Genomic DNA, 25233 nt, shown 5'->3' on the forward strand with positions numbered 1-25233 from the left:
GGGGAGATCAACCCACAGCCAGCTAAGAGGGAGACGTGTCTCTCACTGTATTTGGAAGCATCTGGTTTTGAACAGCAGCTGGAAGAGTTTGCCGGATTAAATCAGGCACTGATCTAAACAAGTTGCCAGTTCTTATGTTCCAAAGCAGTTTTCCTCTCCCCTCTCCCAGTCACAAGTAGTTTGTAACCTAAAAAGTAACGTAATACAAATTGAGTAGAAATATCCGTTTTCAACATTAAGTGACTTAGTTGGTTAAAATTGGGTTTTTCCAAACACAGCTTCCTTTGGCTGTGGTTGGAGAGTCTGCCCAGGCTGACTGGCCTTGCTCAAGTCTAGAAATGCAGACCGTTGTAGAATCAAAAATGGACTGGATTAATTGGGTCTTTAAAGGGTTGATAAATATATGGGGAGAAATAAAGAACAAAGTGTAAATTTCACAGGATGCAATAGCATGTAAGCCTTTATTTTGTAATTTTATTGCAAACCCCTTTGTTTACCTACCTCTTACAGTTCCTTTGACTGTGAGAGAATGACTGACTGAATATATGATTGCATTTTGTTTTTCTCTTGTCTTCAGGTGGCAAACTCCTGTTTACTGGGCCAGGACCTGTAGAACTGCATGCTCATTACATCCTGGTGTCTGACGGAGGAGAGCTCCAGGTGGGATCTCCTGAGGCCCCTTTCCATCACAAAGCACACATCTATCTCTATGGAAGCCTCCATTCTCCACCATTATTTCCATATGGAGTCAAATTCCTGGCAGTGAGGAATGGGACCCTTTCCATTCATGGTGAGTACATTCTTTTGTTGTAAAAAGCAAAGAACAAATGAATAACAGAAAACAAAACCAAAAAAACCCCCCAAAAACTACACACACACACACAAAAAAAAAAAAGTTTGGAAGAAAAATAAATTGACAAAACTTTGGTCATGATTCTCATAGAATCATGGAATGGGTTGGGTTGAAAGAGACCTTAAACACCATCTAGTTCCAACCGCCATTCCATGGGCAGGGACATCTTCCACTATCTCAGGTTGCTCCGAGCCCCATCCAACCTGGCCTTGGACACTTCCAGGGATCCAGGGGCAGCCACAGCTTCTCTGGACACCCTGTGCCAGGGCCTCACCACCCTCACAGGGGACAATTCCTTCCCAATATCCCATCCATCCCTGCCCTCGGGCAGTGGGAAGCCGTTCCCTGTGTCCTGTCCCTCCATCCCTTGTCCCCAGTCCCTCTCCAGCTCTCCTGGAGCCCCTTTAGGCTCTGGAAGGGGCTCTGAGCTCTCCCTGGATCCTTTTGCTCTCCAGGTGAGCACCCCCAGCTCTCCCAGCCTGGCTCCAGAGCAGAGGGTCTCCAGCCCTCAGAATATCTTCATGGCCACTTCTGGACCTGTTCCAACAACTCCACACCATTCTTATATTGTGGCATAGAAGAATTTAGATATGGAGCTTTTCTTGAAGACTATGAAGTATGGGTATAGAATGGCCATTTGTTGGGGCAGGAGTTTGGACATGGAATTCAAGTCCAAACTCGGCATGATTCAGAACATTGGTGCACATTTCTCAAGTTCTTCTCTACTGGGCTATTTTTAAAAGCTCTGTGTCTCATAAAGGAGGAAGAGGAAAAAAAAGAAAAAGAAAAACCATCTGGATGTCTCATCTCCCTTCCTCCTGTGCTTGTGTGTCTACCTTCGTGTTGGTGGGTGTTCACACCCTCCAGCAGGTCTTGAACTTCCACCCTGTGCCCTCCAGGAGGAAATGTTGCTGTCTGAGCACACAGACGTGTTGCTTTTGGACAAAAATGATGTCAGGCACCCAGGACACCATCTGAGCACAGGCAGGGAGTGAGTTGTGCCTCTGTGCCATCATCCTGCCAGCTCACAGGAGCTGAGCAAGGTTGGGAGAGGTCGGGTTTGGAGGGGAGTCAGTGAACAGATGCTTTTCTGAATCAGGAGAGATGAGCAGGGGGAGGAAGGAGCTGCTGGCAGGGCATGAGAGGTGGGGCTGCACCTCAGCACCATGTCAGGTGCTCTTGAGCCCTTCACTGAGACACAGCAAGGCTCAATTATTTACTGCCTGTAAAAGGCTTCAACAATTTCAGTGAAGTGGCTTTGCAGAGCGTTTCTACCCCATTTCCTGGAGGGTCTCTGTGAAGGAGGGCTATTAGAGCATCTTGGCTGAATTGACTGTCTGTTACTGGCCATTGAGTTTCACACAGTTATCCCAGCCCTGAGCTCAGTAATTCCTGTTAGATTAAAGCCTGCCTTCCAGAAAGGCTTGGTCTTTGAGGATGTCAGGGGAGACAGAAACCAACTTCTTCCTTAGAGGCTTTTTCCAGGGGATTAATTTGGTTAATCATCCATTTTTTCCCCCCTTTTAAAGAAAAGTATTGAGATTTGAATTTGCCTCTTAGCAGCTTTTGCTGCTTCACTTTCTCTGTTTTCTGCCACTTGAAAGTGTCCTTCCATTCTTGGTTTGACCCCTGTAAGCCAGGATTTTGTCCTTAGATTGTCAGCACTTTACAGCACGAGCCTTCACTTTTCCATGCTTTTTGTTTTCTAGCAAAAAAGCCAGTAGCAACCCTTGGCATCTGTGCCTCCTGTGCTGCTTCTGCTTTCCATTCCAAGCCTGTATCAACTGTGCCTTGGTAACTCCATCACCCACAAAATTGAAGACAAACAGGGCAGAGCACATTTTGCAGTCTTATCTTGACAATGTGATGGAGGAAGGTAAACCCAGGCATCCACATCAGTACCTTTGAGTCTTTTCTCAATGATAATTTATCCATTTTACTCAGTGCCATAATTCTCAGTGAGCCTTCATTCCCTAGGAAAACAAGAGGATGAGGTCTGCAATCCAGGTATTACCTGGATGGAGATGTACAGAGTCGAAAGTGGCTTGACCCTTAGTGGAAAAAACTCTGTTTCAATTTTTCATAAATTATTGGATTATTGAAAAGCTTGTGTGGGAAGGGATGTTAAAGCCATCTAGTCCACCCCCATTCCATGGGCAGAGATACCTTCCACTATCCCAGGTTTCTCCAAGCCCCATCCAACCTGGCTTTGGACACTTCCAGGGATCCAGGGGCAGCCACAGCTTCTCTGGGCAACCTGTGCCAGGGCCTGCCCATTCTCACAGAGAAGAAATTCTTCCCAATACCCCAGCTAACTCTGCTCTCAGTCAGTTTGAAACCATTTCTCTGGTCCTGTCCCTCCAGGTCTTCATCCCAAGTCCCTCTCCAGCTCTCCTGGAACCCTTTTAGGCACTGGAAGGGGCTTTGAGGTCTCCTTGATCCTTCTCTTCTTCAGGCTGAACACCCCCAACTCCTAATCTATTATTATTATTATTCAAAACCAATTCTTATTCAAGAAATCATTATTATTTCTTATTCAACATATCCAGAGTAGCTAAGAAGTCACTTTTAAGCTCTGCACAACATGCAGCCCCAGTGCATGGCTGCAATTATTGTTCATTCAAACCATGTAATCTTCAATTTAACATTGAAGTAGTACAAGCCTGCTAGAAAACTTGACAGAAAGTAGTGGGGTCTTTTACTGGGTTCATATTGCTTACATGGAAAAAAAATTCTGCTGTTCTGTCTTCAATTTAGCATCAGTCTGGTCTGTGGTACAGAACAAATTGTGGAGCATGACAGCCCCTTTCATATATATATATATATATGTGAAAGAGACTGACATGCTCTGCAATATACATTCGTGAGATACATTTATACACATGAATATATATGTTATCTCAGATCAAAATCATTAAATAAGCAGGTTTCCAAATTCTTGGCTGTCTTGGCAAAGACAGGGCTGAGCACATTTTAATTCCTTTTCTGTTTCAGGCCTGAATGTTGGTGGATGCTCTGCAGCTCTGGTTGAGTTCAGATTGTTTAGTAAGCGCTGTCAGCTCCTCACTTTGATATGTTAATATGACTAAGGGTTTCCCACAATTCCCTCATGAGTGGCAGTCCTTTGCTCTGGTACTTGTAGCAGACTGGGAAATTTCACTGTTGCCTTTGGCTTTAGCCAACTCCCCTGCCAGTCAGAGCGTGCCACCCATAAACTGCCTGTCAATCACCCATCACTTGGAGAGGGGGCTTCAGCCAGCCAGGGCAACTCGACTTTTTGACAATGTAATTATGGCCCTTGCATCCGCAGTAGGGGCCTGAGCAGGGCTGAGAGAGTTTTATTGATTGTTCAGAAGGGAAATTTATCACTGTCTCCAGCTCCATTCGCGCTCTATTCCCTGAGAAACTCTCCTGACAAGCTTCGGGAGAGAAGTTCAGCGTGGTGGCCTTGGCTGTTCTTGTGCCTTTGTCCTTCCCAGGGAAGCTGGAGACATCAGTGGATGCTGAGTGGGGGCAGGAACTGGCTGCAGAGTGGAGATGCTGCATCAGAACAAAGGCCACCCAGTCTGTCCTTGTGACAGCCTGATCTTGTGGTCCTAACATTTTTATCACAGAATCCCAGAATTGGTTTGGGTTGGAAGAGGCTTTAAAGACCATCCAGTTCTACCCCCAACCATGGGCAGGGACACCTTCCACTACCCCAGGTTGCTCCAAGCTCCATCCAGCCTGGCCTTGGACACTTGCAGGGATCCAGGGGCAGCCACAGCTTCTCTGGGCACCCTGTGCCAGGGCCTCTCCACCCCCTTCTTCCCAATATTCCATCTATACACACCTTCCTTCAGCTTAAGACCATTTATTCTTGTTCTGTCCTTCCAGGCCCTTGTTTAAAGTCTGTCTCCAGCTCTCCTGGAGCTCTTTTAGGCACTGGAAGGGGCTCTAAGTTCTCCCTGGAGCCTTCTCTTCTCAAGGCTGAACACCCACAGCTCTCCCAGCCTGGCTCCAGAGCAGAGATATTGCCACACACTGAAATATTTCAAATTTATATTTTTATTTTCAGCAGCCCTGTGTAGGTCATCTTGTTATTCCCTTGTGTCCCCATGAAACAGATTGTGACTCTTTCCAAAAAGAGACCAGCATTCCTTTGCCAGGCATTTATCTAAAACTTTATGTCAGCACTCTGGGGGAAAAGAATATGAGCTGTGAGCAACCTATTCTAGTGGAAGGTGCTCCTCCCATGGCAGGGGTTGGAACTGGATGATCTTTAAAGGTCTCTTCCAACACAAAACCTCCTGTGATTCTCTGATTCCATGAGCCTGTTCCCCTGAATTTTGACTAATAATATGTATCCCCTCAGTTAGATGAAAAATGTTACACTTCAGATTAAAAACATTTGCATTCACGTTGTCCAAACTGTAAAGAAAAAACAATGTCCTGAGAGTTTTGGTTTAATAACTTACTTATTTATAATCAGGATAATTTAAACAGAGATGTCAGTAGTCACTTCAAAGCTCTAAAATCATGGCCAGTCCTATTGCAAAGAATGTCCCTGCATTTGCAATGGCGAAAATTATATTTTAGAGATAAATATGCATGACTTCTATCCCAGATTTCTCTGCAGCCAAAGCCATCTGATACTTTTTCAGGGTTAGCTCAGAAAAAAAAAAAAATTATCAGTTGAACCAATTATTAATTTTAATTGCTTTTAATCAATAATAAAACACAAAATATTTGTGAGCTGTTCACTGTGCTCTACAAAGCCTGTGCATTCCTCCAGAGATCAAACATTTAATCAAATGCCTCTTGCTTTGCCTCCATTAGGCAGTGTTATGTATCTGTGCTGAGTTTGAGATTAAGAGATCATAGACAACATGAGAGAATTTGTTCTGCTTTACTCACATATTAAAAAGAAAAGCTTCCCAGGGGAAAAAAAAAATCTGTAGCAGGGGGATTCAAGATAGGGTGCAGAGATCTGTTCGAGAAAAGATTATTTTTTACTCTACTGAAATGCATCTATTCAGTAAATGTTATTTTTCACTACCTGAACTTCCTGATTTCCTGAGCTTGCTCCTATAGGTTAGTTTTCCTTAGGTGCCAGCTATTCTGTGTGGGGGGTTCAGGAGCCTTTTTTCCTCCTGTGTTTTTCCTCTCTAAGACCTTGACTTTAACATGATGCATTAAAGCAGATGGCTCTGGAACAGAAGGCTGAGCTGCCTTGAATCCCCTCGTGTTCACCAGGGGTAAGAAACTGCACTTAGGCACTTCCCATGGAGTAACTAATGTACAATGACTTGTGCCTTCACTTTCTTACTCACAATATAAGATGACCATTAGATTTTAAAGACCTAGCAGACGGGGGAGAAAAAAAAAAACAGTTGGGTTCAGGGCAAGCTGCTGTGTCTTTCACAGTTTGCCCTTCTTTTTAACAGAAATGCATCTATTAGCTTTGATTTAAGCTTAAATCAGTTGATTTGTGTTTTGGTGCTGATCTTACTGGGAAAAACATGATGCAAAGGGGACAGAGAGATGGACACTAATATATATTATATCATAAATATAATATAGGTAGTAAAGACTTTAATAAAATATAATACAATACACACTATATACTGGAAGAGAATAGAATAAAATAGGATAGACTAGAATATAGATATAGACCATAGCTAATATACCTATATATAATTACCTTGTGATTCCTGACAGGGTGCAGGTCTGTGGGTTGTTACAAATGTAGAGGCATATTATATATTAAATAATTTCCTCCTTCAAACTTTCAAATATAACGTCAAAAAACTGCTTCCAGTTCTGGTGTCAACAAAACCCAGGTTATTGGCTGGAGGAAGAGAACACCCAGTAGCAAATTCAGGGTTAATTTCCACCCTGGATAGGAGAAAGTCTGAGAAGTTTGGGCTTCCTGGGTAGGTGGTGGAGGTGGTCAAGAAAAACCTGGATGTGGCACTCAGTGCTCCTGTTTAGTTGACAAGGCAGGGGTTGGTTACAGGTTGGGCTCAGCCTTGGAGGTCTTTCCAAACCTGGGTGATTCTGTGATTCTGGGAAGTGTGGCAAATTGAGGGACCTGGATTCAGCCCTGGCTTTCCCCAGAGCTGCAGGCTGAGCCAGGCAGGGACCCTCCCTTTGGGCTCACCCTCACTTTTCCTGGTGCTGAATTCTCCTCCATCACATTTTGGGGACACAGGGAGCTGATCTTAGCCTGGCAATGGCTGTGCTGCCCCACATTCCCAGTCCTGCAGGGAGATATGCCCTGTCTCACTCTGCAGCAGCACAGGAGATGACCTGGCAATCACACAAAGTGGCACCAGCTCTCTGCAGCTCCCTGCAGAATCCCCTGTCCTTGGCTGCCATGGCTGGAGCTCTTTGTTCCTGGGCTCTGTCTAAAGACCTTTTTCTCCACAGCATCTTTGGTTGTGAGCTCATTTTAGGTGTGGAGGATAGATTTTGGTTTATACAATGGCATAACAGGAATATCTTTCCCTTTGTTTTCAGGACTGATGTGACTTAGCAAAGGGACTGGGGGAATCTCTGATTAAAGGGAATGTTTGGAAATTTGTGCATTTATGGGGCAGCATGTAGGGAAGATACATTTTTTGCAATGTAAATTGTTAGAAAAGGGCAACAATCCTCAGTAAGATCCTATTATCATGGAATGGTTTGTGTTGAAAGGGTCCTTAAACCCATTTCATTCCAAATCCCTGCCATGGCAGGGACATTTTCCACTAGACCAGGTTGCTCTAAGCTCCATCCAGCCTCACCTTGAACACTTCCAGGAAAAGAACATGACAATCCTTGCTTTCTCCAGGGTGCTGTTGGAAGATATTCAGGTGGAAATACTTTAAGTGAAAACTGCAGTTTCATGAACAGAAAACACTCAGCAGGACTAGGTCACTTTCAAGGATATCTCAGTGGAGAACATAAAAGTTATTCAGTTTGTCCTCTTGTCTGGGTGATGTCAGATTTTTCATTTTTGCTCCCTGAGAGAAGATTCAAGATCAGGTTGGATGAGGCTCTGAGCAACCTGATCCAGCTGGTGTTCCTGCTCCTTCAGCAGGAGGAGGGCAGCTGGACTAAATGACTTTTAAAGGTCCCCTCCAACCCAAGCCATCCTCTGACTCTGATTCCAAACTATGATTGGAGCCCACCTAAAATACCCAGCAGGGACCTGATGCAGCTTCTTGTCAAAGAGCTGATAAACTCGTGGGTGTCCTAAGGGTTGACAGTTATAAATCAGAAAGGACCTTCTATTTCACCTGGGGATGGGGATGAAAAGCTCAGTGCAGTGGCTGTGGCAGGAGAGCTGCTCTGCATCTCCCCAGGAGCTGCCCACAAACAGCAGTGAGTCCTGCAGGACTGCACAGGGGTGGGAAAGCAACTCCCAGTTCCAGGCAGAGATCTCCCTGTCTTTCTACAAAAAACCAAAAAAAAAACCCTAACAAACTCCTCTCATTGCAAAATAAGCTAAAAACATGCAAATGCTTATGGGTTATACCTAGGACTGTAATCAAGAGAGAGTAAAAATAGCTGGAAACGTTCAAGTCCAGAGGGTTGACAGCTCACAGTTCAAGCAAATGTTTTTTAAACACATTTGAAAAAATAGGAAATCAGCTTTCATTCTCCTTTTTTGATTCCCTTTTTGAAACAAAACCTTTATGGCCAGTGACTGGAGTAGTCACAAGAGCTGAGGTAGCTGTGATATTAAAAAAAATAATTATAAAATCCAGGTTCATAAAATATTTTTTCCTAGTCCTTAATTAAGGATCTGTCACTTGAAGACAGATCTCCATTTAGCCATAGAGAGCTGTAGCAGCACACCTTTGTGTTACCCTGACTAAAAAGGCTTCCTGGAAAAGATTTAAAAGATTTTCTATTCCTTTTAACTTGAAGAATTTAATCCATTATTATTCTCATGGTTTGTTTTATCATCTGAAGCAACAGCAGTAAAATGTCTTTGTCGTGGATCAAAAATATATTTTTAAAAAGTCAAATTTTTCCTAAAGCACCAGTTTCCAATGGCAGTACTGCCAGTTATCACTTTGACATTTGAAAATTTTAGGAATGGCCAAGCTAAGTTTGATTAGGAAGTGCATTTTGGGTCAGGAAAAGGGAATAACAATAAGGGATTATGACAATGGAGAGGAAGCTATATTCCTAAAATAGTCTGACACCAGAAATGCTGCAGGAAAGTGTGCTCTATTTTATTACCAGAGACAATCAGAGAGTCAAAGAGTGGTTTGGGCTGCAAGAGACCTTAAAGTTCTTCTAGTTTCAACTCCCTGCCATAGGTGAGAGGTTTTTATATTCCTTAAAAAGAAATAAAACTAGTTATAGTTCATTGAATTATATTATCAACTTCTCTCTTGAAAAGTTCTTTTTTGTTGGGTTTGTTTTTTTTTTTTGCTTTGTTTTTGGTTTTTTTTGTGGGGGAAGGAAAACAGTTTTCTTTTCACTTTGTTCCTGGAAACTGAAAGCTCCTATTCCCATTTACACTAAAGATTTACAGTATAGCTACAAGAGATTGACAAATTATCTGTAGTGTAATTTGTACATTCCCAGTAAGTAGATTTTGTGTCTGAGCCCTGCAGTTCTCGTAAATTCCTTTTGTGGAATAAAGGGATCTCATTACCTCAACTTTAAAATGCCAATAAACAGTCAGGAGGTGTAAAAGAGCTTTATAGTTTGTCAACACCCTAAACAAGTGTGTGTTCACAACTGAGTTAATTAATTTGTGGTAAATAGAAGCAAAAATGAGATGCAGCATGATCCTGGGTGCCAGAGGAGAAGGGTTCAAACCCTGTCACCCCATGACAAAAAGGGGAAATTTTCAAAAACATTTAAACAACTTTTGGGAGAAAGACCAACAGATCCATGGCAGGCTTAGAACTGGAACCAGTTCCCTTAAAACCCATTAAAATATTCCAGTTTGTACCAACCCTCCCATGTGTAAACCCTATTCTCCAGCTCTGCCTGACTCTGGATGTGGCTCACACTGCTTGCTGTCAGGCTTGGTTAGGAGGTTCCCACGGAGTCTAAAGTTAGGTAACAACATGTACTCCAAAAAGTCTTGTTTTCAGGTCAGGGACATCTGTTTTCCATGAAAGCACCTCGTCATCTTGTCATGTAAATTCTTAGGCCCCCATAGGTTTAAAGTGAAATTCATGTAACCCAATAGAAATGTATGAAAGGCAGAAGTTCTTTTCAACGGGAACAGAAGTGTGCAGGCTTTGACTACTGAAGACAAGCTGGAATTGAATGGATCAGTCTCAGCTGGAAGGAGAATTGTTGTCTGGAAAGTTATTCCCTGGAGGGAGGGGGATTGTTAATAAAAGGTAACTGAGATCTCAACACCTCGTGGTGTCCTGACAGAAAGCTGGAGGTGACTCTCAGAGCTGTGACCTCCTCTTTTGATTTTGGTCTGTCTCTTGGACCAGGACAAATCACCTGCTTTTGAGTTTATCTCTTTAATCTGATTCAGTTTCCCTTTCCAGTGAGAAAGCATTCCAGTAGCTGCAGGAATCCTGCCACTGGAGTTTATACCTGAGGAGTGAGGAACAACTGAAAATTCCAAAAGGAGTCTAAGTTGTTGGAATTGTTGAAAGAGTTGTTGGAAGAGTCTAAGTGTTGATTTTCAGAGGTGTTGGACTGTTTCTAGATGGAAAACAGACTTTATTTTTGAGAAACTGGCTGGCTCAGTGGAAACCCTCCCCAGCTTTATCCCCAGATTCCTGTGTTACCCCAAACAAGCCTCTTAACCTTTTTTCATCTCCTCCACACCTTCCCCTGTGTACAATGAGATTAATAATTTTATCTTGTGGAGGCCTCAGCCATGTTTCCATGGCATAAAGAATCCAGCCATGGGCTCTTTATGAGTGCTGGGGTAGGACTTGTCTGTGTCCAAAGGAGAGATTCCCACTAGGTCTGACCTTAACTATCTGCCTGTGTGGAGTGCCAAACCCAAAAACATGGAATGGTTTGGATTGGAAAGGACCATAAAGATCAATCTCCACCCCCTCCAGCATGGTGGGCCTTGGTTTAATACAAAAAGATAAATTAAAAATTAGGCACCTCATTTGGTGATCAGTGTCAATCCAAGTTTCTCTTCTAGTAGAAGCTGGGAAGCATTTAAAGGCAGTGGGCAAGAGGTGATATTTTCTAAATGTGCAAAGAATGTGTAAAATTATTACTTGAGTGCTTTGTAGATGGTGTCACAAATAGAGACTTCAAAGATGTTTTGTCTGAAGCAAAATTTCCCCCTGTGACGAGGAGTGGGATGTGGAGGCGCCTTTCTCGGCTGAGATCTGCGTCACTGCTTTGGGGCCCCTCCCTCCCTCCCTTTGTGCTCTGGGGTGCTGAAGGTTGGCAGAGAAGCTGGACTTGTGCTTGGGGAGGCAATCAGTGATTCCCTAAAGGGAGCCCAGGTCTGTGCATCCCTTCAGGCTCAGGGTCACTTGTACCTCTTTAGGGACAGCCACAACTGAGGGCAGATGGAGTTTCCAAGGCTCCTTGGCCTCTCAGGTGTTTTCTGAGTCACTTTGGGTCAATCCCCTGGTCTGAATGAGGGGATAACTTTCCTGTGCCTGCAGTGGCACAGAGAAACTCCTCTAGGTGATTCAGATTGTGTAGGATCCCCCGGAGCTCATCTTCCCCTCTGACTACAGGACTTGTTTCCTAAACAATTTGCAGCAGCCTCTCCTTACTCTGTAGTAATTCCTTTCAAACCCATTTATTTCAGTGTTTCCAACTGTTGCAGCTTCAGCTTTCAAAGCTGGGTGACCAGAGATGAATATCAAACACCCAGATAAAGTTTTCAGTGCCCTTTGAGTCACTCACTGTGCACCTGGAAGAAGAAATGATGCTCACGTCCTTTGTAATCAAAGGATTGTAACTAATGGCCTAATTTGTTTAAACCTACAAGTCTCAGTACAATGCATGTTTTGCATTGTGTGGACAGATTTTCCTGTGACCCTGGAGGTGTGTGCCCAGACACACCTTGCTGGTTTGCTTAGTTTTGATGTGACTTGGAGATATTTCTGTAAATGTCAAATTCACATCTCCTGTTGAGCTACTTAGAATCAAGGAATGGCTTGAGTTGGAAAGGGCCTCAAAACTCATTTAATTCCCACCCTTTGCCATGGACAAGGACACCTTCCACTATCCCAGGTTGCTCCAAGCCTCCAACCTGGCCTTTGACACATCAAGGGATGGGGCAGCCACAGCTTCTCTGGGCAACCTGTGCCAGGGCCTGACTTGGGAATTTCCTCCTAATAACCAATTTAAATGTCTCCTCTCATAGTTTAAAGTTTTCCTCCTTGTTCTGTCAGTACCTATTGATATCTTGTCACTGCTGAGAACTGGGTGAAACCAGCTAGGTAAGTGACATACCATCCCATAGCGATTTATGAAATGTTTTGTGTTAGAGGTCATAAGAAATTAAATTTATACTGTTTTTTTCTTAAGAGTGGCATTGTACACATCAGAATGTTCTTAATCATTTTACCAGGTCCATACAAGACTGCAAGCCCACATTATGCTTCTAACAGGAAGCATAACCATAGTCCTGATGCCAAGATATTCTCAGTCTTATTATATGTGATTAATTAATTTGGAATTAATTTTCAAGTCCCTTGCATTTCTAGGCTGCACCATTCTTCTCTGCTCTGTATTTAAGGGTGTTCTGTTAAGTCATTTAGTAAAGTGCTCCATTCTTGTATTGCCTGCAACAGATTTTTGTCTGAAGGCTCTGTCCTGTACCTTTAACATGAAGTCACTTCTGCTTTAGATCTCTAGATGGGATTTTTTTCCAACTTGTGCTTGGTTAATTATTAAAAATGAGTTCAATAATTAAGGAGTTATACAGATTCATCTATTTTTCAGCATTTGGAGTGTTTCTGCTCACAGTACATTTTGGGGGAAGAAATAATTTAAATACACCACAGCTGTTGGTCTTCTAAACACTTTCCCCTCAAACAGGTAATTTATTTACCTGTTGCACAGCCCAAACCCAGGCACTGAAGGTTGTTTTATGAACTTTGCATGTTTCATTCAAAATAGAGTTTGTTTTCAAGGGGAGTATATTATAAATAGGGCAGAGAAGCCTCAGTTATGGTTCCTGATTGAGACCAGAAAGGTGTCACTGACCTCTTGTGTGTCACTTGTGCTGCTGGAAGTAGAGGAGATTCTGAGCTGGAGGTGTTGTATGTGGGAATACAAATGGGAAGCAAGGAAATGGATAAATGTAGTGCTTAGGGACATGGTTGGTGGTAGACAGGAAAGAACTGAGTTAATGGTTGGACTTGATGGCCTCACAGGTCTTTTTTAATCTAAATGATTTTATGATTCTGTGAAAGTGGGATCTACTAAACTTGTTTGGTTGGTTAGTTTGGTTTGGTTTTCCCTAACAAAAACACACTGAACTTATTGGAAAATGGAAGCAGATTCTGAACATGCAGAGGAATCTCCCACCCCACCTAGATCATCAGGAAAAAAAGGTACAACAAACTGTGGAATGGGAGACAGGTAGCTGAACACGGTAAGAGGTGAAAAACAAGGAAAAGGAAATAAAGGAAATGGGGGAATATTTGGATGCCTTGAATATTCTTTTAAAGGAAAAATCTCCAAACAATTGAGAATATTTTTGGTTAAAATTTCTGAGTCAGAGCTTGAAAGTGGAAAAAAAGCCTGAAAAAAGCCTTTTCCATCAGAGCATGTTTTGAATGCAGAATGGTGTTTCCCACTCCTCAGTGACATGAGCTGTTGCCCAGCAGTGCTGCTGTGGAGTGTGTGTGACAGATGAACTCCACAGGGGTCAGCTGAGTGTCTGGACACAGATGCATGAGAACACACATTAACACAGGCACACAAATCAACACCAGAAACAACATGTCCAGAGATGGAGAGAAATCGTGCAGAGCTCCACATGCAGATGGCTGCTGCCAGTCGTGGGCTTTTATGCCAGCCCTAAAAATTCACAAGAATAACTCAGTGGAAGAAGGCAAATGAATAAAAATTAAGAGAGTGCTGCTGGTAAAAGAATGCACATAGGATGGTATTAAGAGGGTGTTTTTGAGCTGTATTGAGGCTGAGGTCTTTGATGTCTGTGAATGGTGGAAGGTGGGTTTTGTCTATGTCTGCATTAGAAAACAGCGTGGCCCTATAGCAGCAGAGCTGTAGGGTGAATGATGTATGTGCTGAGGATGCAGGGTCCACATGTTCTAAGGGCTGCTAGAGAGTCATTCCAGTCTGGTTCCATTGGCACCTGCAGTGTCCTATGTGTCCTACTGCATTTCAGCTTCTGCATTGGTTTCACAGAATCCCAGGATGGGTCAGGTTGGAAAGGGACCCCAGTGGGTCACCTGGTCCAACATCCCTGCTCAAGCAGGGCCATCCCAGAGCACAGGATTGTGTCCAGAGAGTTCTGGAATATCCCCAGTGAGGAGACTCCACTCCCTCTCTGGACAATCTGTTCAGTGCTCAGTCACTGCCCAGGAAAGAAGTTCTGCCTCCTGTCCAGGTGGAACTTGCTGGGATCAGTCCCTGCCCGTTCCTCTGGTGCCATTGCTGGGCCCTGGAGCAGAGCCTGGGCCCTGCTCTGAGCCCTCCCTGCACACAGGGACACCCAGGGCTGAGGGCCCCTCTCAGCTGGGTCTCCTCTCCAGGCTGAACAGCCCCAGCTCCCTCAGCCTTTCCTCCTCAGGGAGATGCTCCAGTCCCTCCATCAGCGTCATCATCTTCATCACCCTCGACTGGACCCACTCCAAGAGCTCCATGTCTCCCTTGACCTGAGGAGCCCAGAATAGGACAGATGCCAGATGCACCTCACAGGGCTGAGCTGAACAGCAGGAGATGTTTGATTCCTTCCAAAAGAGTTTGAAATACCTTAAATGAATGATGTCTGGGAGATTTTCTTAGCTGGAAGTTGAGAAATTTCAAGTTTGATTTAAGGAAATGCAATAATAGTGAAGTATCTCAGGTTTAGATGCCCATCATTGACACAGAGCAGGTGCTCACGTATACTTCAAGATAAAAGAGTATAAAGAGTGTGATTCTCTTGTAAATTTATTGCCTTGGAGGTGCCACTTCTTATTTCCATCTTCATTAAGGAAATAGTTGAGACACTATTATATAAGTAATGAAGATACTGGAGTATAAGGATCAAGAAAGTGAAGCAGTATATGGACAGATAAGTTTGCTTAAAATAATTTGAAAATGATTTATTGGATGCAACCTCTACACTCAGAGATTTCTGCTATTATTACTTTCCTGCAGTATGACCAAGGAGGACAGTAACTTGCTGTGGGCTAAAGGTAAATGATGATCTATTGCAAGGGAGGGAAGAAAAGTATTCTAAAGGTGGATGTGTGAGGCACACGCTCTCTCCTGATGGTGTTCAGTGTGTTGCACCTCACTGGACCAATCTTTTCCAAAGCCTGAGAGGGAAATGTCAAAAGTTAAAGCAAACTTTATTAAGTGAAGAAAGGAGGGTTATAGGGCAAGACATTTCATTGCTGGGGCTTGATATACAGAAATTTCATAGAATCATTGAATTATTGAATGGTTTTGGTTGGAAGGATCCTTAAAGACCATCTCATTCCACCCCCCTGTGATCGACAGGGACTCCTCCCATTAGACCAGGTTGCTCTGAGCCCTGTCCAACCCAGCCTTGAACCAGGAGAAAGCTACTCCTCTTTGTTTGTTTGTTTGTTTGTTTGTTTGTTTTTTAAGTGGATTGACTTGCTTTTTAACATTTTTTTCCTTTGTTCTTTGCAGGCTGGATGCCCAAAGTAGTTTTCACACACTTGAAATCATCAGCTAATACCAGTGACACACGACTGGTGCTCCAGGAACCTGTTGATTGGCAACCTGGTGATGAAATCCTGGTGGGAAGTTCAGGCCTTGGAGATGCACAGCAGCAGGAGGAAGTGGCTGTTATCCAGTCTGTGAACAACACAGAGCTGCACCTTAGATCACCACTCAGGTATCCTTCCAGGAGATTTTTATAGCAGAGAGCTAAACAAGGAGAAAATTTGATCAAAGTCAGGATTTGCTGTTCCCTGTGGGACATAATAACTATATAAATCCCTTTAATAAAGGTGGCCAGTGATATTTCAGTTCCTCACTCCCCCTAAAGGTAGTGGACGTTCAATCCTGAATGTTTAAATTCTATGTTTAAATTCTGTATCATGCCCTTGAACTCAGAAAACCTTTGAAGCAGGAAGCACTGATGGCCAGTAAAGTCCAGTAGTGTCAGTATAGGAATGACAAAGAAATTTCCTGCATATTCAATTCCTTGAGAAAGTGCATATTTTTCACAAGAAATGTATGACTTGTGTAAAAAAAAAAATCCTCTCTTCCTGACTGATTTTCTTAAGTAATACACTCAAAGTAATTTTTTTTACTATGGAAATCTGCTTCCATATTTCCAGTGAGTGTTAATTTCACTGCACTACACTTTCTTTATCTATTGTGCATGGAGACCTTGGACAGACTGAAAACTGCACTTCTTACATTGTCTATCTGGAGGCAACCTAACTCCAATGCCCAGGAAGATTAAAGGTATTATTTTGGGCTCGAGGCAAAAAGTCCTGATGGTTTTCACCCAAGCCTGTTATGGGAAGAGAATTCAAAGGCTGAAATATATTGTTGTAAATCTCAATATATTGTTGTAAATCTCGTAGAATCATAGAACATCCTAAATTGGAAGGGACCCACAGGAATCATTGACTCCAGTTCTTGGCCCTGCATAGGGAAATTCCAAAATCTTCACCATGTTCCTGGAAGAATTGTCCAAATGTTTTTTTTAGCTCTGGCAGCCTTGGGGCTGTAATCACTTCCCTGAGGGGCCTGTTCCAGTGCCCAACCACCCTTTGGATGAAAAGCCTTTTCCTAGTGACACAACACAATATAATATTATATACATAGTCTAAGGAAGGTTTGAGAGCTTGTGAAACAAAAGGATGAAAGCAAACATCAGACAAGGGAAAGCCTCTCTAGCACTGATTGTGCCACTGTCCCTGCCAAGAAAAGGACTGAAACCAGCTCAGAATTTGGGAGGTTATGGTCATAAACATGAACAACAAGAAATCATAAACGTAATTCTCTCCATTTGGCAGGTGCAGATGATATTTTTTGTCCTTTGTTAGGTACCCCCACAGTGCTGGAGAGGGATGGGGCGATGGCCAAGGTCTGCCTTCCAGTGCTGTGGTGGCACTGATCAGCAGAAGGGTTGTTATTCAAGGAAATGTCACACTGGAGAGGATGTCCCACCTCAGGCAGTGTGCAAATGCAGGTGAGAAGGGCTTTTCTCACAGAAATGTACTGGGGAGGAAAACTGCTTCATTAAAATCCCATTGTGGCAGCCTCACTGTGTATTAGAACTCTTTCTTCCTAGGATAACTTCTAGATAATTCCAATGCCAGGAAAGAGAGTTTGTCTTTCCAAACATTGTTTGACATTGAAGTGTGAAGTCTTGGGAGTTGAACTGCACTTCATTGTAATATCTCAGATGTATTATTTTCACATTGTTGTTTCAAGCCATCTTGGGAAAGACCCTTTAGTTTTGCCTGAGCCTAAGGGTGTAGAAAAGAAAGTATCTTCTGAAAACATGTTTCAGTGTACATAATATATTAAATTTTTAATTGTGTTTACTATTTAGTCACTTTAAGAAGAAGGAAAAACAAAACAGCCCAATGCTGTTTGTACTCTTTAGCGTAAAATATTGAGATGTTGTTTAGTGTTTAGGGTTGCCAAGGAAAAAATAACAGGTGATGAATTAAGTATCACTGGTGAAAAAATGTTAAATATCTCAGTTCTCCTTTTACCTGTATGAAATGTCATGGAGTTTGACAGGAGGATTCCTGATTTACACCATCTATTCAAGAAGCAGAATCAGACACAGTGATTATAATGTGAGGAGAGTTAGGTTATCTGGCAACCCAGGTGTAAGGCTTCCTTTAAAAAAAGTGCCTTGGGCTTTCAGACTGTGACACAAGACTTCATTTGATATCCAGCAACCAGCTGCTTATATTACTCATGGATTTATGGTCCATTTTGTGTGGAACTCATAAATATAGGCTCTGAAATGCACTAACCATTTGAGGTTTTTATTTGAGTTAAAGGATAGGAGGATTTCTCAGAGGAGTCACCAGAGGAGGAGTGAGCAATGTTTTTTGTGGTTAATTTACCTTTAAAAGAAAAATAAGCATTTTTGGGCACCAGCAGGCAGTGCTGGAATTTGAGATCCCCTCTGCTCTTCCACTGAACAAGCCCAAGTAAGATATTCATAGTCTGAATCTCATACCAAAATATCTCACACCCATGGAAGGGTCTTTGGGAATTTTACCCAGCCCTATGATTTAATTTTTTGTCATATCATGGAATCCAAGAATGGTTGGGTTGGAAGGGAAGTCAAAGAACATCTTATTCCATCCTCCTGCCATGGGCAGAGACATTTTCCACTATCCCAGGTTGTTCCAAGCTCTGTCCAGCCTGGCCTTGGACACTTCCAGGGATCCAGAGGTAGCCACAGCTTCTCTGGGCAACCTGTGCCAGAGTCTCACCACCTTCACAAGGAAGAATTTCTCCCTAATCTTTATTCTTGTCTTGAAACTGTGGGTAGCAACACTTCCCCGTCCATCTGCAGGGAGAGTCAGGAGAGCAGAGCTTGAAAAAATAAACCAGAATGCCTCATTTCAGTTTAGTTCTATACATCCATGCCCAATCTCCTTTTCAAGAACCTCATCTAAGGGAAATCAATGTCAAATCCCTCTTCCTCATGCATACAATTATCTAAAATTAACTCCAAGGAGCTGTCCAAGACATAAAACTACAGCTTCCTGCTTGTTTTGATATATTTCCCTCCAAAATGTGCAGACTTTTAGGGAAAGAGCCATACCTATTTTTAGGAACATAAAAAATGTTTGCCTGTGTTGCCTTTGGGTGCATGTTTCCCATCTCTGCTGGAGTTGGAGTTTCACTGGGTCAGGGGGATGATCTCCCCCTGCACATCCCACCCCACAGGGAGGGTGCCACTCACAGCTCCCCCTGGGTTGTGTCCTAGGTCACCCTGGGTGTTTGTACAAGAGAAGTGAGAGGCAGCTGGGCTCTCGGGACCTGGGAGCCGTGGTGGTTGTGGAGGCCTTCCAGGGCCAGGCAAGCCGGCTCCAGCTGGAGGGGATCCAATTCCGCCACATGGGCCAAGCATTCCAGCGCCACTGCAGTGCCCTGACTGTCACTGGCAACACCTGGATGGCAGGTGAGCTCCCTGCACTGGAGATACCAACCTTCTCCTGCCCAAAGCTGGGACAGGCACACTCAAAACCTGCTTGGCTCTTGAGTCAGTTGGCAAATTGGATTGTTAAATGTGAAAAAAAAACCCCTCACCTCTAGTCTAAGCCCAAGTGACAGAGTGCTTTCACCTGCTTCACTTCCTTTGTATCTCAGCTTCTTTCTAAAATAATATTTTTTTATGCTACACTGCTATTTTGATGTAAAAGAGAGTAGCTCTGGTAGTGAATGCACCAAGACACAACTGAAATGAATGCACCAGGACACTATGAGGGGGCCCAAAAATGCACCGAGACACTTTGAAGAATCCCAAGACACTATGAGGGAGCCCCTTCAACTAGCCAGCCCAATGACTCAGGGTTGGCTAGTTTCAGGGGCCAACATTTAATTTTATTATCCAGAGGTTAAGGAACATATTAGGTTCTTTTGACTTTGTTACTGTCAAGTGCCAAATCCATCTCTGCAGAAGTGGCAGTGAGGGCTCTGAAGACTGGTGGTCGTAGGGGCAAGTTAGGTGGGCTCAAAGAATATTTTAAGGGTGCTGAATGGATTTTCCCTTCCTAAAGTACATTTGCACCTCTCACAGAATCATAAAATGGTTTGGTTTGGAAGGGACCTGTTCTATCTTTGTCACTGAGTGAGGGTCAGGGCTCCCTGCTGGCAGAAGGCAGCCCTGGCCATGATCTGGATGATGGGAAGGTCACCATGCCTGGCTAGAGGAGGGGTGTAAAATACCCGCCCTCAATCTGCAGTGATTTGTGCTCACACCACTCCCTTCCTTCCAGACTCTTACATCCGTGGTTGTTGTGTTCTGGACTCCTTTGGTCAGGGCCTCCATCTGAGAGGGATCTCCAACTTCAGTGTGGACAGCAATGTTTTCTACAACATTTCAGGCCATGGGCTTCTCCTGGGTAAGTGAAGCAGGCAAATATCCACACTACATCCAGCAGCAGCTTGTGCTGGTTTCCATTTGCATGAAAATGCTTTGGAGGAAAGAATGGCAGATCCTTAACTGTACTCTGAGAACTTTAATCACATCTTCTGCAAATTGTGGTGTCAGTGAATTTGGAATAAAGCTTCCACAATTCCACACACAATTCCCAGCAGCTACTTCCATTTGGCCTGCTCTTTTTCTTTGGGTCAGTTTTCACTTTTTGGATCAATTTGGATCAATTATTTTTCAGGGAAAAAATAGTAGATTTTTTTTTTAGGGGATTGATTCATCTATCTTTGGAAAATTGTCATTATGCCGTATTTAAGACCACAACTCAGTGAAGCATTTAAGAGAATATTACCTTTAACTTCAGCCATTTGATGTCGAAGATAATGGAATGAAAGCATATGTTAAAAGTTAACCAGAGGATTTAGCACTTAAATAAATTGGAGCTTGCAGCAACAAAAATGTTAAACAACAGAATATTTCTCCTAACTAACCATCAGGAGACTAACTTCAAGCATCTTCTGCTGGGATCTCCTGTTTCCTGAGTACTTAAAGATATAGCTCGATTTTTGTTTTCTGTAAGAGATGGGATAAAAATAACCAATTATGAGATAAACAGAGGAGAAAAAAAGAAAGCCTTCAGTTCTGATCCTGCAGTTCCCCACCCACAGCAAGTTTCTGTGCTGGGTGCTGTGTATAAACATAATGAGGAGTGATATATCATGATTTAAACAGGGAAGATTATTAACCCAATGTGATTATACACACCTTGCAGATGAAGAGAGCTGGCTCACAGAGATGCAAGGACTTGCTCAAGCTGATGTACAGAGCCCTTGCAGCCACAGGGAAGAAGAGCAGGACCTCCAAGCTGCTGGCATCCCTTGGCTCATTCATGTTGGGACCTGTGTCTGAGTTAAAGGACTCCGAGCTAAGCTTAAGTTTCAGCTAGAATACACCTCATCCTCAAGATGCTTCTAATGGCTTCACTGTCAGCAGCTCTTGAGGGTCTGATGGATTAATTTATATATAATTTTGTTGCCTGTGAAGGAATATTTATTACAGCTGGCTCTTTGCAGCTCTGGAATTGGATTCTCTCAGTGATTTCACCTAAAATCCTTATTTTCAGAGAGTTTGCAAGACCATCACAAAATGTCACTCTGGGCTTAAAATTATTGACACACAAGGTCTGAGCTTGAAAGCCAAAACCTCAAAATCCTGTAGGGCTGTCTAAAGGACTTCTTTAGGGTCATGTTCATGCTCTGGTAGCAGCATTGCTTGTAGTACATAGAGACTGGAAAAAATTGAGAAAGCTGATTCCCTCAAAATACTGAGGGAAGACTAAAAGTATTTGTTGCTCTCCCAAAAACCAAAGGGCACAGGTTTTCTTGTGAAGTGGCTTATATTAGGGGTAGAGTAATGATTTGGGAAGAGATGTGTATTATGAATAGAACTTGAGATATTTGAAGGTAATGACTTCTCTAGTATAAACAAAACTATATGGATGTGATTTGCTCCTAATGCAGGGCAGAGAGAATGGGCTATGCATAGACTCCACCCGGGATTCCACTTTGTATTCTTCTTCCAAAAGAGCAGCAGTGCTGATCATAGAATTATGGAGTCATTAAGGTTGGAAAAGACCTTCAAGGTCTTCCTGGTCCTGGAAGTTCAACAATTAAACTGACCCTGCCAAGCCTACCACTAAACATTGTCCCCAAGTGCCATATCTCCATGGCTGCAAACGCTCCCAGGGATGGTGACTCCACCACTTCTCTGGTCAGCCTGTTCCAATCCCTCACCACCCTTTAGGTGAAGAAGCTTTCCTGATATCCAACCTAAACCTCCCCCAGAGCAACTTAAGGCTATTTCCCCTTATCCTATCCACATGTCCTTATTTGGACTTGGTTTGTATGGGACTGTCCACTACTTGCCATTGGGTGGCCCATTTTTTTACGATGTAGTTTAAAAAATATTTATTTGGTTTTCTTCTTCCAGTTTCTATGCTGTAACTAGATCTGGGGCACCCCAAGAGGTCCGTGTTGTCTGATCAATTGCTTGATTGATTTTTCCCTTTCTCTTCTCCTACTCCATTGCTTAGGGGGGCAACCCCCCAGTTTTGTGCAGAGGCGCACCAGGTGTTTTTCAGCCTGTTTAGAAATTTTCTTACATGTAAGTAGGGCAGTGAACGGAGACAGGAGATAAAGAAGACTTTGAATTCTAGTACTGCCAGGAGCATGCCTGTGTGTGCATAGGTGAGCCTCTTTTCCATTCTGAACCACTCTGAGTCTCTTTTCTCAACTGTAAATCTGCTTTATAATACATCTTTTATTTATTTTTACCATAAACTTGCAGTCCAGAATATATGAGTTGTGGTATAGTCACAAATAATATCTTGCACAAAAGGGAAATAGATGTGAATATAACACCTGGACTTGTGTATATTGAAACGAGAATCATGATCATAGAGGGTTTCCAGCTATATGTAAATTTATGTTTATTTTTCTTTTTTCTTCCTCTTATTTTTTACTTTTTTATATTTTTTTCCCTTTTTTTTCCCTATCTTTTTCTTTTAAAGGTGAAGGACTGGAAGAGGAGAACAAAATCAGTAACAACATAGTGATTGGCCTTTCTGTAACTGATGGTTTGTCCAATATTGAGTCACTGTCACCAGCAGGGATCTACATCAGGGCTCCTGCCAGCCACATCAGGGTAAGAAGTTCTGGTATAAGACATAACATTTCCTTTCTAATCAAAGGTATCAGAAAGACACAGAGCTTCATTTATCTGGGAGATCACATACACAATATTTGTTTCTTGGCTGAGCTGTCAGAACTTGTGCTTGTGATGGGATATTGAAACAAGTGCATATTACAAAATAAATTATGTTCCTGGGTAAATTTATTACTGAGAATTTTGCTGCGTTTGAGTGGAATGGAATATTACAGTGAGAGAATTCATCCTGAGGTACTTTAAATGTTGTTTTATTTTATAGTGCTCACAGATTCAGAAAACTTGGAGAAAGCTTAGTCTCAGCTTCTCTAGATTTTCTGCCATTATTAAAAAAAAAAACCACCTAAATTTTAATGGACTGAATACAAAACCACTAAAATTCAGCAGCATCAATTACCCCTCTGTATGGATTTAAAATCACATTGACCATACAGCTGAAGATTTGCATTCCAGGATGAGAAAGAGAATATGTTCCCTGTCCTATGAAAATGACATTGATTTTGAAAGAAAGGAAGCTCCTCTATTGTGAATGGTTATAAACCACCAGGTTTTTAAAGAGCTAACAGCTTAACAGCCACACATCAAAAAGCTGAACTCAGAAAAAATACTTTTATTCACTAATTCTCTGATGCTTTCTCTTAGTTCATACTCTTTTTTAGTCTTATATTTCAGAATAAAGAGTCACTTTATGTGTTTTATGGAAAAATATTATTTTCATCCACTTCAAACCACTTTTCTTTCCCAGCTATTTAAAGGAATTACATTGAAACTGACCTTTCTTACCACACTTTCAGTAGTGAAAATGCATATTTTCATTTAAAAAATAATCCTAACCTGTTCTATTGTTAACCCCCAGTAACCAAACCAATTACTGTTTGTGAAGACCTAATCACCCCTGGGGTTTCTACTCCATGAGGAAAGATTTACGCCTAAATTTGAAGGTGAAAAAGAGACCAACACATTTCCTGTGTTTTTATGAAGACAGGGGCACTGAGGAAGGAGAGAACTTTTCTGTGATTCCCTCGAGGCCATGTTTATCATTTTTAAGGCCATCAAATATGGTTTTAAAATACAACAACCAGGCAGAATCATGAGAATTTCAGCTCCACTAAGCACAGAGTTTTGTACTGTCATGCACTGACTTACCCTGGAGCTGTTCACTCCTTTGCCAGTGGCTCAGCTTTTGAAAAGGTTTGCCGCAATTACCTCCACGGGTTCCTGGGAGCTGCCTGTGCTGGGTTTTCAGCACATTCATTTATCCCTCCCTGCTCACGTGAATTTGCAGATAGAAAGCTACAGCTGTGGCTGTGTACCCCAATATCAGGGGGTCCTTTCTGCTCTCCAGAGATGTGCTGCTCCAGGCAGGGTAACAGATGGCCCTCAGATGGTTGCTGATGACCTTCATCATCCTGAGGAATATTTGAGGAATTGCAGCCTCAAAAGGAAAACTCGAAGAAGTTGGCCAGCTTAAAATTGTTATTAACTGTGCTTACTGTACAACAGACCAGGCAGTGCTCAGGAAGGCAGCAAAGCACAGGGATATTAAGAGAAAAAGTCACATTTCTCCCTGGCAAAAGAACTGGTGACTTTTTCCTAGTGGAATAATAATCATTAAATTCCAGGGTTTCTGGTGCAGCACCAGCATGATGATGCTGTAGTCTTAGCACCTTTTCTCTCATGAAAATTCTCAGATCAAATGACTCAAGCTTTTTATGTATTTATAGTCTTAGTTCATTGGGGAAATTTGAAGAATGTAATGGGAAAGAATCATCTTCCACCTGCCTAGTTCTCAGGACAGAACATGCAATAGAAACTTTCCCAGTTTAAAATTTAATTTTAGGTGTTTATCAGTCTTTTTGTTTATTGGTTTTTTGTGGGTTTTTGGGTTTTTTTTTCAGATTTCCATCTTTTGATTACTGGCTTTAACTTATTGGCTGCTCTCTTTAAGGCAGGGGCTGCAGAGAGCTCTAGGTACAAACTGTGTAACACCTTCTGTGCATGATGGCTTAAGCCTTTCTACAGTGAGACCTGCAGTAATGTTTTCATAACTAGTCAATTTACTTGGGAGCTTAAATTTGCATCGGTGGCTGAAGAGCTTAAATTTCCTTGAAATTCAGTGGTGGCCTAAACGGTGTGGAAATTGGGACAGAGCAGTCACTCAAACCTGAGCCTACAAAGACATTTGGAGACCCAATTCCCACTGGTTTCCATTTGACTGAAGCTTTTAAGTTCACTGGTGAATCAGGCTGTTAGACAAAATTTTATACTCGGACAGTATGAGTGCAAACTGATTATTACAAGGTTGGTATAATTTTTTTTAAACACAGTGTGTAAGCCCAGGTTATCATTTTTTAGAGTCATGGACAATCTCATTAGCAGGCTGGTTTCTTGCCTTTTAAATGCTATCAGCACAAGGAACTGA

General features: G+C 42.5%; 1 protein-coding gene across 1 annotated transcript in view; it reads left to right on the forward strand.

Annotated features, from left to right (window-relative positions):
• PKHD1 (PKHD1 ciliary IPT domain containing fibrocystin/polyductin) overlaps positions 1–25233 on the forward strand; it is a gene marked incomplete at both ends in the record, with an annotated part of 235736 nt that overhangs the window by 88319 nt on the left and 122184 nt on the right. The window contains 6 exons of the mRNA XM_084201664.1: positions 578–790; positions 15629–15836; positions 17002–17147; positions 18918–19112; positions 19930–20055; positions 22657–22790. Of these exons, the coding sequence (XP_084057790.1) occupies positions 578–790; positions 15629–15836; positions 17002–17147; positions 18918–19112; positions 19930–20055; positions 22657–22790 (1022 nt within the window). The remainder of the gene's footprint in view (positions 1–577; positions 791–15628; positions 15837–17001; positions 17148–18917; positions 19113–19929; positions 20056–22656; positions 22791–25233) is intronic.

The sequence above is a fragment of the Fringilla coelebs genome (assembly GCF_963513975.1).
Source record: "Fringilla coelebs genome assembly, chromosome: 3".
Taxonomy (NCBI): Eukaryota; Metazoa; Chordata; class Aves; order Passeriformes; family Fringillidae; genus Fringilla; species Fringilla coelebs.